Here is a 12,083-nt window from a genome sequence, read left to right as displayed (position 1 = left end):
ATTATTGTGTCAATATAAATATATATTTTCTATTAGATGGAGATTATAAAGTAATATATGTCTGTTTAAATGCCTATCTAGGGCCAAATTACAAGGGGAGTGCTAACGTTACACACGAATGAAAAGGGGTTTATCGCGGGGGTTTTGGGTTTATTACAAGTTAAAAGTAATTACGATCGCGTGAGCACAATCGCAATTTACGCTAGAATGATTACTGCGTCCTCAGAGCTCTGGTTAACTATTTTGCAAAATTAAAAAGTGTCACAAAACACATAAAAAATACATTGAAAAGTACAGTTACACTCATAACACCACTCTTTCAAAATTATATAAAAAAAATTTGCACAAAAAAGTTATAAGGGCTCAAAGATATGAGGTCTCAGGTGTTAGAAAAAAGGCAGCCAAAGGGCTTTAACATAGAGATACATACACACACATGTCTAAAGATATAGATGTGTGAGTGTGTATTTACAGACATATATACACATATAAACACAAATATATATATATATATATATGTGTGTGTGTGTGCGTGCGCGTGCATTGGAGCCCTTTGCAGTTAAGTAGATGAAAACATGTAAAAAATGTAGTTATGCTTACCTTATAATTTCATTTCTATCTGTGGGAGGAGAGTCCACTGCTTCATTCATTACTTGTGGGAATTAAGAACCTGGCCACCAGGAGGAGGCAAAGGCACCCCAGCCAAAGGCTTAAATATCTTCCCCACTACCCTCATCCCCCAGTCATTCTGCCAAGGGAACAGTAGGAGAATATCAGGGTATAAATGGTGCCAGAATAATATTAAATTTAGGTCCGGCCCTCGGAGAAACGGGCGGGAGCAGTGGACTCTCCTCCCACAGATGGAAATGAAATTATCAGGTAAGCATTATTTATGTTTTCCATCTTAATGGGAGGAGAGTCCACTGCTTCAGCTCCAGAGGACACTGAATGAAAAAAAACGGGAGGGTAAAAGGAGGCGGACCCTATACTGAGGGCACCACAGCCTGCAGAACCTTTCTTACAAAAACTGCTTCCGCCGTAGCAAAAACATCAAATTTGTAAAATGTTGCAAAAGTATGTAAAGAGGACCAAGTAGCCGCCTTACAAATCTGCTCCATAGAAGCCGCGTTCTTAAAGGCCCAAGAAGAGGCCACAGCTCTAGTTGAATGAGCCGTAATCCTCAGAGGAGGCTTATGTTCCACTGTCTCAATGCGAAACGGAGGACACTCCTCAGCCAAAAAGATAAGGAAATCGAAGAGGCCCTCTGACCCCCACGCTTCCCGGAAAGAGAACGAACAGAGAAAGAAGTTTGTTTAAATTCCTATGTGGCCTGAAAATAGGACTTCAAGGCACAAATCACATCCAGAATTACATTGAAAGGAACCACAGTCTCTTGATTGATGTTGCTAATTGACACAACCTTAGGAAGAAAACCTAACTTGGTTCGTAGAACAGCCTTATCAGCATGGAAAGCCAGATAAGGAGGGACACATTGCAAGGCAGTAATCGCAGATACTCTGTGCACAGAAGCAATAGCCTGTAGAAAAGGAACCTTCCAAGACAATAATTTAATGTCTACTTCATGCATAGGCTCCAGCGGAGCCCGTGCAAAACCTAAAGAACAAGATTTAAACTCCAAGGAGGAGCAATAGATCTAAACACAGGTCTGATCCTAGCAGAGCCTTAACAAGTGACTGCACATCAGGAAGCTCAACGAACCTCTTGTGCAGTAACACAGACATGGCCAAAATCTGTCCCCTAAGGGCACTTGCAGAAAAGCCCTTCTCCAGTTCATCCTGGATAACAGAATAAGTAGGTCCTCCATACCTTGTGATAGATGCGACGAGCAAACAGCTACAAGCTTGAATGAGAGTAAAAATAACACTCTCGTAAAACCTTCTCTTGGCTAGGACTAAACGTTCAATCTCCACTTAGTCAGCCTCAGATATCTAGACATAGATGAACAAAGAGACCTTTGTCAGCAGATCCCTGCGACAAGGTAACTTCCACGGAGGGGATAACGACATCCCCACTAGTCCGAACCATATTCTTTGCGACCAAGACGGAGCAATCAGTTTCACTGATGCCTGCTTGATTCGAGCCACTACACTAGGAAGTAGTGGTAATGGCTGTAAAAGATAAATTAGATTGAACCTCCAAGGCCCCGCTAATGTATCTGTTAGCTCCGCCTAAGGATCCCTGTACCTTGACCCATATCTGGATAACTTGGTAATGAGACGTCATAAGATCTTCCTCTTTCAAATTTCCGCAAACACTCAGGATGGAGAGACCAATCGCCCAGATTAAAGTATTGTCTGCTGAGGAAATCCGCTTCCCAGTTGTCCACACCTGGAATGTGGATCGCTGACAGCGATCAAATGTGGTTCTTTGCCCACTCCAGAATCCGAGATGCTTCACTCATAGCTAGGGAGCTACTCGTTCCCCCCCGATGGTTGATGTAAGCCACCGAGGATATATTGTCTGATTGGAATCTGATAAACTGGGACAAACCCAGCAGAGGCCAAGCCTTCAGAGCATTGTATATTGCCCGAAGATCCAAAACACGATCGGGAAGGAGCTTTTCCTCCTGAGTCCATAGGCCCTGTGCATTCCTGGCACCCCAAACAGCTCCCCATCCTGACAGACTCGCAACCGTAGTCACAATCACCCAGGATGGTCTTGAGACAGACATTCCTTGGGACAAGTGATCCGGACAAAAACACCAAGAGAGCGATTCTATTGGTTGTCCAGAGAAATCTGTTGAGACAGATCCGAATGATCGCCGTTCCACTGCTTCAGCATGCGCAGTTGCAACAATCTGAGGTGAAACCTGACAAAGGAAATCATGTCCATGCTGGACACCATGAGACCAATCAACTCCATACCCCGAGCCACAGATGGACTTATGGAGGTCTGGAGGGCAAGACATGTCGAAGCTAGCCTGCAACATCTCTGGTCTGTTAGAAATATTCTCATATCTATGTAGACTATTATAGTACCCGAGAATTCTACCCTGGTACTAGATTCCGAATGGTCCACTCTCCGAAAAACTTCTTGGAGAATGCTGCGTTGGCCGGGAATCAAACCCGAGTCAAATACTTAGAATGCAGCTATGCTCACCACTATACCAGCTAGACCAAACAGAAGATCAATACACTGGAAGTGCTGGTCCAGGATCGCAAACCTTAGGAACTGGAAGTGGTCTTTGAGGATTGGTACATGAACTGCCCTTCTCAAACGAGGGGAAGAATGGACCTATTGTCTCCCTTTTAAACGAGGGGACATTTAAAAACTTGTTTAAGCACTACAGGTCCAAATCGGAAGGAAAGTGCCCTCCTTCTTTGGAACCACGAAAAGGTTTGAATAGTATATCAAAACTCTCACTGCGATAGGCACCAGGACAATAACTCCTAAGAGGACAGATCTCGTACGCACCCCAGAAAGGCTTCCCTCCTTTCTGATCAGGAAGACAGGAGAGAGAGGAGGAACTGCCCTTGGGTGGCTGAGACTTGAAACCTATCTTGTAACCCTGAGCTATGTCCTCCAGGACCCATGGCGACTGAAAAGAGTGACAGTCTGCCCCCTACATGATCCAAAAGAGGACCGGGACCGCCCATTCATGCCGACTTAGACTTGGCGGGCTTCTTGCTCTGCTTGGATTTATTCCAGGACTGAGCCGGGTTCCAAGAGCTCTTGGTTTGCTCAGGCTTAGCGGAGGACTGCTGACATGGGCTTTATCAAAATGAAAAGAACGAAAATTGTCCCTTACTCATTCATATTCTCTTGCGTTTGAAGGGCAGCCTTGCCCCCTGTGACCGTGGAGATAGTTGAGTCCAGGCCTGGACCAAACAAAATCATTCCCTTAAAGGGAAGGGAAAGAAGTCTAGACTTAGAAGTCATATCCGCATTCCATGACTTCAGCCAGAGCCCAACGGGCCTTAACAGAAAAAGCTGAAGTCTTAGCATTTAGGCAAATAATCTGCCTAATAGCATCACAGATAAAATAATTAGTAACCCTCAAGGCAGTAAATCTTTCCTGAGTAATGTCGAGGGAACCTCTCCACCCCGATCAATCCTATAAGGAGTCACACCAGAAGGTAGTTTCTCCAGCAACCGCGGCAACAGCCGCCTCCGGATGAAACCAATATCCCGTATGTTGAAACAACTTTCTTAACAGAGTTTCCATCCTTTATCCATGGGCTCTTAAAACGAAGAGCTATCCTCAAACGGAATAGTAATACGTTTAGCAAGGGTGAAGATAGCGCCATCCCTTTTTGGGACGGAACCTCACAACTCCATTGAGATTCCAGGACCGGGAACGATTTGTTAAAGGGAGAAGAGAGGAACAATCCAGTCCCATTCATTCTTAATATGTTCAGCATCTAACAGGAGCAAGGAAGGATAAGGTACCACCCTGTGCTCAAACTATATCCAATTTAGGAATCAAAGGTTCCTCTGGCAATTTGGCCTCTGGAACCACTGAATTCGACAAAAAACTTCCTTTAGAAGAAATCGCAAATTCCTAAAACTTAAGTCTGGTACCTCTGCAGCCGGAGGTTTAGAGGCAGCAGATTCCGACCCAGAATTTTCATACTCTGAAGTCTCAGAAAGAGCTTCATCCTTTGATAACCCTATCAGTTAAACCCAATAAATTATCTGATGTACTCTGGGAAGGAGTGCAATATGTAACCTTTTGCTTGCGGTTAGCAGGGCGAGGTAAAGCATTAAAGACCACAGACACCGCCGTCTGAGCTGTGCAGTAACATCTGGTGAAAAAATGCCCCCCTCCAGATGAAGGATCAGCAATGCTATGGGAAACTGCATGTGTAGAGAGATGAGCATGTAGGGTACGCACCTCCCTGGACGACAACTCCTCAGAGGTGGACGGCTCAGTGGTATCAAACATGTTTGATATTATCACATTATCAAGGCATATGGAACATAATTGAGGGGGCAGTACTAAGGCCTCCTCACAATTTAAACAGGAATTACTCATTAGGAATCCTCCATCACTAGTGCAATAACCGGAGAACTATAGAAATAAAACATTATTTTATTCAAAAAAATTGCACCTTTATATCCCAATGGCTGGGGCACTCACCACTTCCCATGACCCAGACAGTACAGAGAGTTAGGACTCCTCTCTGATAGATACCCGGTCAGGAAAGAGGGAAAGAATCACATGGTGCACAATGCAGGACTGTCCCTGCTATGAGAAAAAGCGCGCCAAGCTTGTAAGCTGCATTGCTCTCAAAGTGAAAGTGAAACCTGTATATTCCAAAACAGCCTATGAGCCTATAACATCTCACACATAAAAGCAGCATAAAATCAAATAAAAATATAAGATTATTCCCCCTGTTCAGAAATCCCCCTCAGGAGAAATTAACCTTTGATTCTATACAGATAAAAGGAGTCTCACTGTGACCCTGTCTTCTAGCGTTATCATACATGTATAAAAAAATGAAACGATCTTACCAGAATCTATGCCGTGGAACGGGAACACGGCCTTTCAAGTATGACAGATTAGTAGCATCGCTCCTGACATGGACTTGAAAGCAGGCAACTCGTCAACGCTGATTGCTTATGGAGCTGTTAATCTGAGTCGGGATGGTTTTGCAGAAAGACTCTCCCTGCATCTCCGGACTCTATCTTTCACCCATGCTCTCACTGAGATGCTGACAGGACTACTTAAAACTCCAGTCCCATAGTGAAGAGTACTACCCTCCATAAGAGACTACTCCGAATCTTCCGACACTTCTCTACCAAACTCCTGTGACGAAAGGCAAAGAATGACTGGGGGATGAGGGAAGTGGGGGAGGTATTTAAGCCTTTGGCTGGGGTGTCTTTGCCTCCTCCTGGTGGCAGGTTCTTAATTAACACAAGTAATGAATGAAGCAGTGGATTCTCTTCCCATTAAGATGGAAAGCATATTTATACAATAGTCATATTTAATAGTGTTAAACTATGTATTTACTGTAAATGTCACATTCCAATATATATATATATATATATATATATATATATATATATATATATATATTTATATATATATATATACTGTATGTGTGTGTGTGTGTTACAGGTAAAGTCAGATATCGGGTAATCCTATGATTACACAGGTAAAGCTGATCATACATCAGGCTTTACCCGGGTAATTTTAGGATTACCCAAACGCTTCTGGATAAAGCTAATGCTTGCACTGTAATTCCCCCATCTTCACTATCTTTTTTTTTGCCTCCGTCTGGGGGGTTCACTTGGGGTGGATGCCAGAGGATCGGCAGGGTTTCTCTACCTTGTACCCCCCCCCCCCCAGGCAGAGACAAAAAAAAGCAGTGAAAATGGGGGAATTAAAGTGCACCGTATACTGTATATGTGTGCTTACAGATTAGGTTCTGTAGCTGTTAAAAGTGCTGTGATCAGCTGAGCGCAGTGATTAACTTTAAGCAAGCAATTAGCTTTATCCAGAAGCGTTTGGGTAATCCTAGGATAGATGACTTTACCTGTAACGTATATGTATGTATGTATGTATTTATGAATGAATAGAACATATCCTGCTATGTGAAGAACAATGTGAAATATTCATATTTTCATGTCGGGTTAGCTCACTTAAGAATATGTGATCGGGTTTACGTGCGAGTAGGGTGTTAGGTTTTTTTTTCCACTTTATTTTGCTCCATTGATTTCTATGGGGGAATATGTGAAGGCTCACACAATATTTGAAGTTTGGCTTTTTGCGCACATCAGGTTACTGTTTACTTTCAACTTGTAATACGAGCGCTACCCAACACATGCAAAAAGCTTACTTCTAGCAGCGTAAGCGCGAGCAGGAGCGTTAAATATTGCTCCACTTGTAATCTGGCCCTTAATACATTATCCTTATTATTATTATTATTATTATTAATTAAGTACATCAGGGCTAAACCACCCTAAGGGAAGATAGCAGTGCTGCCCTTATCTATTATTATTATTTTTTTAACTGTGCATGTGAAAACAACAATTCATGGTAAAATCCATTACATGTATATTAGTTTGTGACTGATTAGTAAGGGTCCTTTTGTTCTAGGAGATAGAGAATTATGTGAAAGAAAAAATATAAAACAATCTGGTTGTTTGGCAAAATAATGCTACGTTATTTGTTGCTGCATTTTTCACACATACGATGGTACATTATAAAGCAACTTACAATTTGTGTCCTTTTAATGGTTCTTGCATACAAGCTTATGAGTTGCCCTTTTTCTTTCTAGAGCTAATGACGGGTGTGTGTATGTGTACGACCGGGAGCAGAATCTCAGAACGCTCAAGGTAAAGCACACACTGTCCTATAACCTCCTATATCTATCTCTCATTATCATTGTTTTTGGATGTTCTAACCAGAAGTGCTCTAGTTAGTATCTATATGACAGCTGAACAGTACTTGATTGGTTGTTTCTGCCATCTGCTCAAATCACTCAATGTGGGTGGTGGTTTAGCCAGCAGCATTTAAACAGCCACCCATTATTTATTTTTTAAGATACAGTGAGTTCATGCAATCATCAATTACTGTTGGGAATATCACTCATGGCCAGCAGGAGGAAGCAAAGAGCACCACAGCAAAGCTGCCAAACATCACTTTCCTTCCCACAATCCCCAGTCATTCTATTTGCCTTGGTTGGTGCATGGAGAAAGTAAAGTTTTGGTGTCTGAAGAAAATTGGATTTACTTTTACTTTAAGCAAAATTTTATTATTTTTAGACAGAGTAGGTTTACTCTGATCTGTCCTTCAAGATTGGGTCTAGCTGTACTCCACGTTAGTCTCTTCAGTAGGGCAGTGGTGGCTTTAAAGCAGTTAGGAACTTGTAAGGTGGGCCTTGCTGCGTTTTCCTAACATATTTGCTGCCCAGAGTATAGAAAGCCTGAGTAGGTTTACTCTTTTCTTTCTCTGTTTACAGGCCTCTGTGAGGAGTGGCGTCCTCTCACGTCATGTAAGTCGTCCTCCTGCCGGACGGCTAGAATGCAGGTAAGTGCCTTTTTGTCTTCTGGGGCTAGGGGTCTGGCACTGAAGGGGTTAAGAACCCTCTGCTTTTTATGTGGGACAAGTTCCTTTATGAAGGATGTTAAGGCAGTGTGCAGGCACTTTTATTGCATGTGATTAGGGAGACTTAGGGGTTAACCACTTTCACTGCAATGAAGGGTTTAAGCTCCTTTGGGGGCTATGATCTAATTTGTATTAAATATTCTCTTTGCAAGGTTCTAGTCATCTAGAATTTTAGAGTTTGTCTTTTGAATCTGCAGCCCCTCTAGGTCCTATTTTGTTTTTATAGTGTACTTTGCGTGGACTTTTAGGAGCGCGCTTTCCTCTCTTGTCTGCAGGAACTCCTCATGTATTAGAGGAGAGCTGGGTCTTGCTTTTTCAGCGAATGTGACTTAGTCGGCGGAGTGAAACATTTCATTCCGTGACGATTGTTGGCCACGCCTCCTTCTTCTCGAGTCGGAGCGGCGCCATTTTTAGTTGCTGGGTCTGGATGCAGAGTTGTTGCTGCAAGACGGATGTTATTGGGAAATAGATGCTGTATCATTATGTCCCATTTGAAAGCTGTTCTGTCCACTTAAATAAATCACCTGCAGGCGGATGTTTAATGGGAAATAGATTTTAGTGTCTTTATGTCCCATTACAAGTTATTCTCTGTTTGCAATATGAGAATTATTCTTCTTTGCCCTATATGCACTGTTTCAGTATACTTATTTGCAGGTGAATGTTAGTAACGTTTTTAGCACAAAACGTTCATTTTATATTTATGTTCCATTAAATCTTTAAGTCTAAAGGTTTATTTTATTACATATTTTCTTGAATAAGGGGTTAATGTTCTGGGTTGGAACAGTGGTCTGCTCCTAGGAACAATTGTTTATGGCTTGATGAACAAATTATTTTTAATAATCTCTTCTGTCTCTCTCATGTTTAGAATATCTCTTTTAAATTAAGATTTTCTTGTTGGAGCTTTTCACCTCTAAGGATAAGTTTAGACAGTTTACAAATGATTATGTTTTCCTGGGCCGTTTTTTTAGCAACTTGTACAGATCATTCTGAGCCTTATGTCTCCCAGGATGATGCTGTTCAGGCAATGCCACAGCTTTCTCCTTACATGTCCAAAGCCTCTATGGCGTCACATGCAGTGCCCTGCAGTTCCTCTCAATCTCCTGGAGGAGTGTATTTGCTTACAGCTTTTGCAGCTCAGGTATCCTCTGCGATATCATCTGCTTTGTCTGTCTTTACTTTACTACAGGAAAATGTAAGAGGACATTTAAAGTTCATATAGTATGGTTTCTACTCCACTTTCTGCTACGCAGGTGTTTCTCTCTACGAAGTCTGGTGAGGAAGATTCGCAGGTAGTTTCTGGGTGTGAAATCTCAGATTTGGACAGTATAATTCCTTCATCTGATGCTGAAGTCATCTCCTTTAGATGTATGCTTGCACACCTCATATACTATTAAAAGAAGGTTTTAGCTATTTGGACGACATCAATATCCCTGTCGTTGTCAACCCTTGGAAGTTTTGTAAACTTGATCATTTATATGATGTTCCTTCCTTTGTGGAAATGTTTCGAGATGTGCTATGGAAATTTTCACAGGTGTAGGAGAAGAAGGGATACCTTTCTCCCTGTCTCCCGTCCTTTATTGGATTTTCCTGTTGTTGACCCCATTAAAATGCACAATGCCCTAAGTAGAAGGGAGCTTTTCTACTACGGCTCAGATAATTTTTTATCACTATGGAGGGTAGCTGAACCTTTACCGATCCATGGATAAGAAGCTGGAGGTTTGATTGTTCATTTAGAGCATTGTCTTATCTTATTGGACTTGCTGCACTAGCTGCCGGGCATTGTGGCTGAATTCTCGGTCAGCTGAGAAGCCTACCTGTGGTTTAGTGGTACAACCTAGGCTTTATAGTTCTGCAGTTGCAGGTTCAATACTTTGTTTCCTCCAAATCCACGCTTAGGGCGTCTCCTTTTAAGGATGAGACCTTGTTTGGACTTGGTCTAGCAGAATTATCCTCCTGACTTTAAGGGTACAAAAAGGGTTTTCCTACCTCACATCAAGAGAGTAAGACTAAAGGAAAGTTTCTTGTTCCTCTTTCTGCTGGGTCACTCATGCCTTTTAGAGTATCTGCAATCCAGATATGATGAGAGGCATTCCTTGAACAGAGTTCAGGATCTTCCTCTCTGGTAATGATAGTTCAGTCCCAGTTTGGGAATGGGATCTAGGTAATTACCTCAAGTTACTCAGACTCTTACCTTTAAAGTAGTATCCTTTCTCCTTTGTTTTAAGAGGGCCTGTTCATATCGAACATAGACCTGAAGGTTTTATTGTTCCCTTGATTTGGGATCTTCTCAAGTTTCTGTGTCAAACAGAAGAGCGTCAGCAATTCTAATAGTCCCTGCGTGGCTTTGCAGGATCTGGTATGCAGACCTAGTGGAGATGTCATCTTTTCTACCTTGAAGACTTCGTCTGAGGAAGGACCTTCTGATTCAGGGTCCCTTCTTTCATCCAAATTTAGTTTCTCTGAAGCTGACTGCTTGGAGATTGAACGCTTAGTTCTGTCTATGTGTGGTTTTTCTGAGTCGGGCTTGCAAGCCTGTTACGAGAAAGATTTTCCATAAGATATGGCGTAAATATCTTGATTGGTGTGAATCCAAGGGCTACTTTTTAGAATTGTGTCCTTTCTACAGGAAGGTCTGGAAAAAGGTTTTGTCAGTCAGTTCTCTGATGGGTCAGATTTCTGCATTATCTTTTTTGCTGCATACGCATCTGGTGGACGTGCCAGATATGCATTATTTTTGTCAGGCCTTGGTCAGTATTAGGCCTGTGTTTAAATCTGTTGCTCTTCCTAGGAGCCTTAACTTTGTTCTTAAAGTTTTGCAACAAGCTCCGTTTGAGCCATTGCATTCCATAGATATTAAGTTGTTATCTTGGAAGGTTTTGTTTCTTATTGCTATCTCTTCTGTTGGGAGAGTGTCGGAACTCTCAGCTTTGCTGTGTGATTTTCCTTATCTCATCTTTCATGCCGATGAGGCGGTTCTTCGTACTTAGTTAGGTTCCTTCCTAAAGTGGTTTCGGACAAAAAAATGTAATCGGGAAATTGTTGTTCCTTCTCTTTGTCATAGTTCTCCTTTTCTGAAGAATGTTTGTTGCACAACTTAGAGGTTGTGCGTGCTTTAAAATTTTATTTTCAGGCGACTAAGGATTTTTCGCCAGTCTTCTTCCCTGTTTGTTTCTCTGGGAAACGTAAATGTCAGAAAGCTTCTGCTACTTCTCTTTCTCTCTGGTTGAGAAGTATAATTGGTTTTGCTTATGAGGCTGCTGGGCAGCAGTCTCCTGAGAGAATTACAGCTCATTCCACTAGGGCTGTCTCTTTTTCTTGGGTTTTCAAAAATGAAGCTTCTCTGGAATGGTTTTGCAAGGTTGCAACTTGGTCTTCTCTGCTTACCCTGTCCAAATTTTTCAAATTGCATTATTTTCCCTCGGCTGAGGTTTTTTGGGAGAAAGGTTCTTCAAGCGGCGGTGCGTTCTGTTTAGGTTACCTGTCTTGTCTCTCCCTAATCATCAGTGTCCTCTAGCTTGGGTATTGGTTCCCAACAGTAATTGATGATTCCGTGGACTCACCGTATCTTAGGAAAGAAAACAAAACAAAATTTATGCTTACCTGATAAATGTATTTTTTTCCGGATACGGTGAGTCCACGGCCCGCCCTTTATTTTAAGACAGTTCTTTTTAACTTTAACCTCAGGCACCTCTACACCTTGCGTTATTTCCTTTTTCTCCATTTTCCTTCGGTCGAATGACTGGGGATTGTGGGAAGGGAAGTGACATTTGGCAGCTTTGCTGTGGTGCTCTTTGCCTCCTCCTGCTGGCCATGAGTGATATTCCCAACACTAATTGATGATTCTGTTGACTCACTATATCCGGAAATAAATACATTTATCAGGTAAGCATACATTTTTGTTTTTAAATAAAAAGAAAAGACAAGTAAAATGGTCAGGTATTACATTGTTTCTCAGCCGTTTTGTAGCAAGTACCCCTAAATCATAAATGTTTGCCCTAAGTACCACCAA

General features: G+C 42.1%; 1 protein-coding gene across 1 annotated transcript in view; it reads left to right on the top strand.

Annotated features, from left to right (window-relative positions):
* LOC128644513 (DDB1- and CUL4-associated factor 11-like) overlaps window positions 1-7,302 on the top strand; it is a gene marked incomplete at its 3' end in the record, with an annotated part of 165,635 nt that extends 158,333 nt beyond the window's left edge. Inside the window, exon 10 of the mRNA XM_053697097.1 lies at window positions 7,245-7,302. Coding sequence (XP_053553072.1) covers window positions 7,245-7,302 — 58 coding nt within the window. The remainder of the gene's footprint in view (window positions 1-7,244) is intronic.
* Window positions 7,303-12,083: the final 4,781 nt, after the last annotated feature.

The sequence above is a fragment of the Bombina bombina genome, unplaced genomic scaffold, assembly GCF_027579735.1.
Source record: "Bombina bombina isolate aBomBom1 unplaced genomic scaffold, aBomBom1.pri scaffold_798, whole genome shotgun sequence".
NCBI classification, from domain to species: Eukaryota; Metazoa; Chordata; class Amphibia; order Anura; family Bombinatoridae; genus Bombina; species Bombina bombina.
Note: the sequence above shows the minus strand (reverse complement) of the source record. Positions and strands in the feature narration are given on the sequence as shown.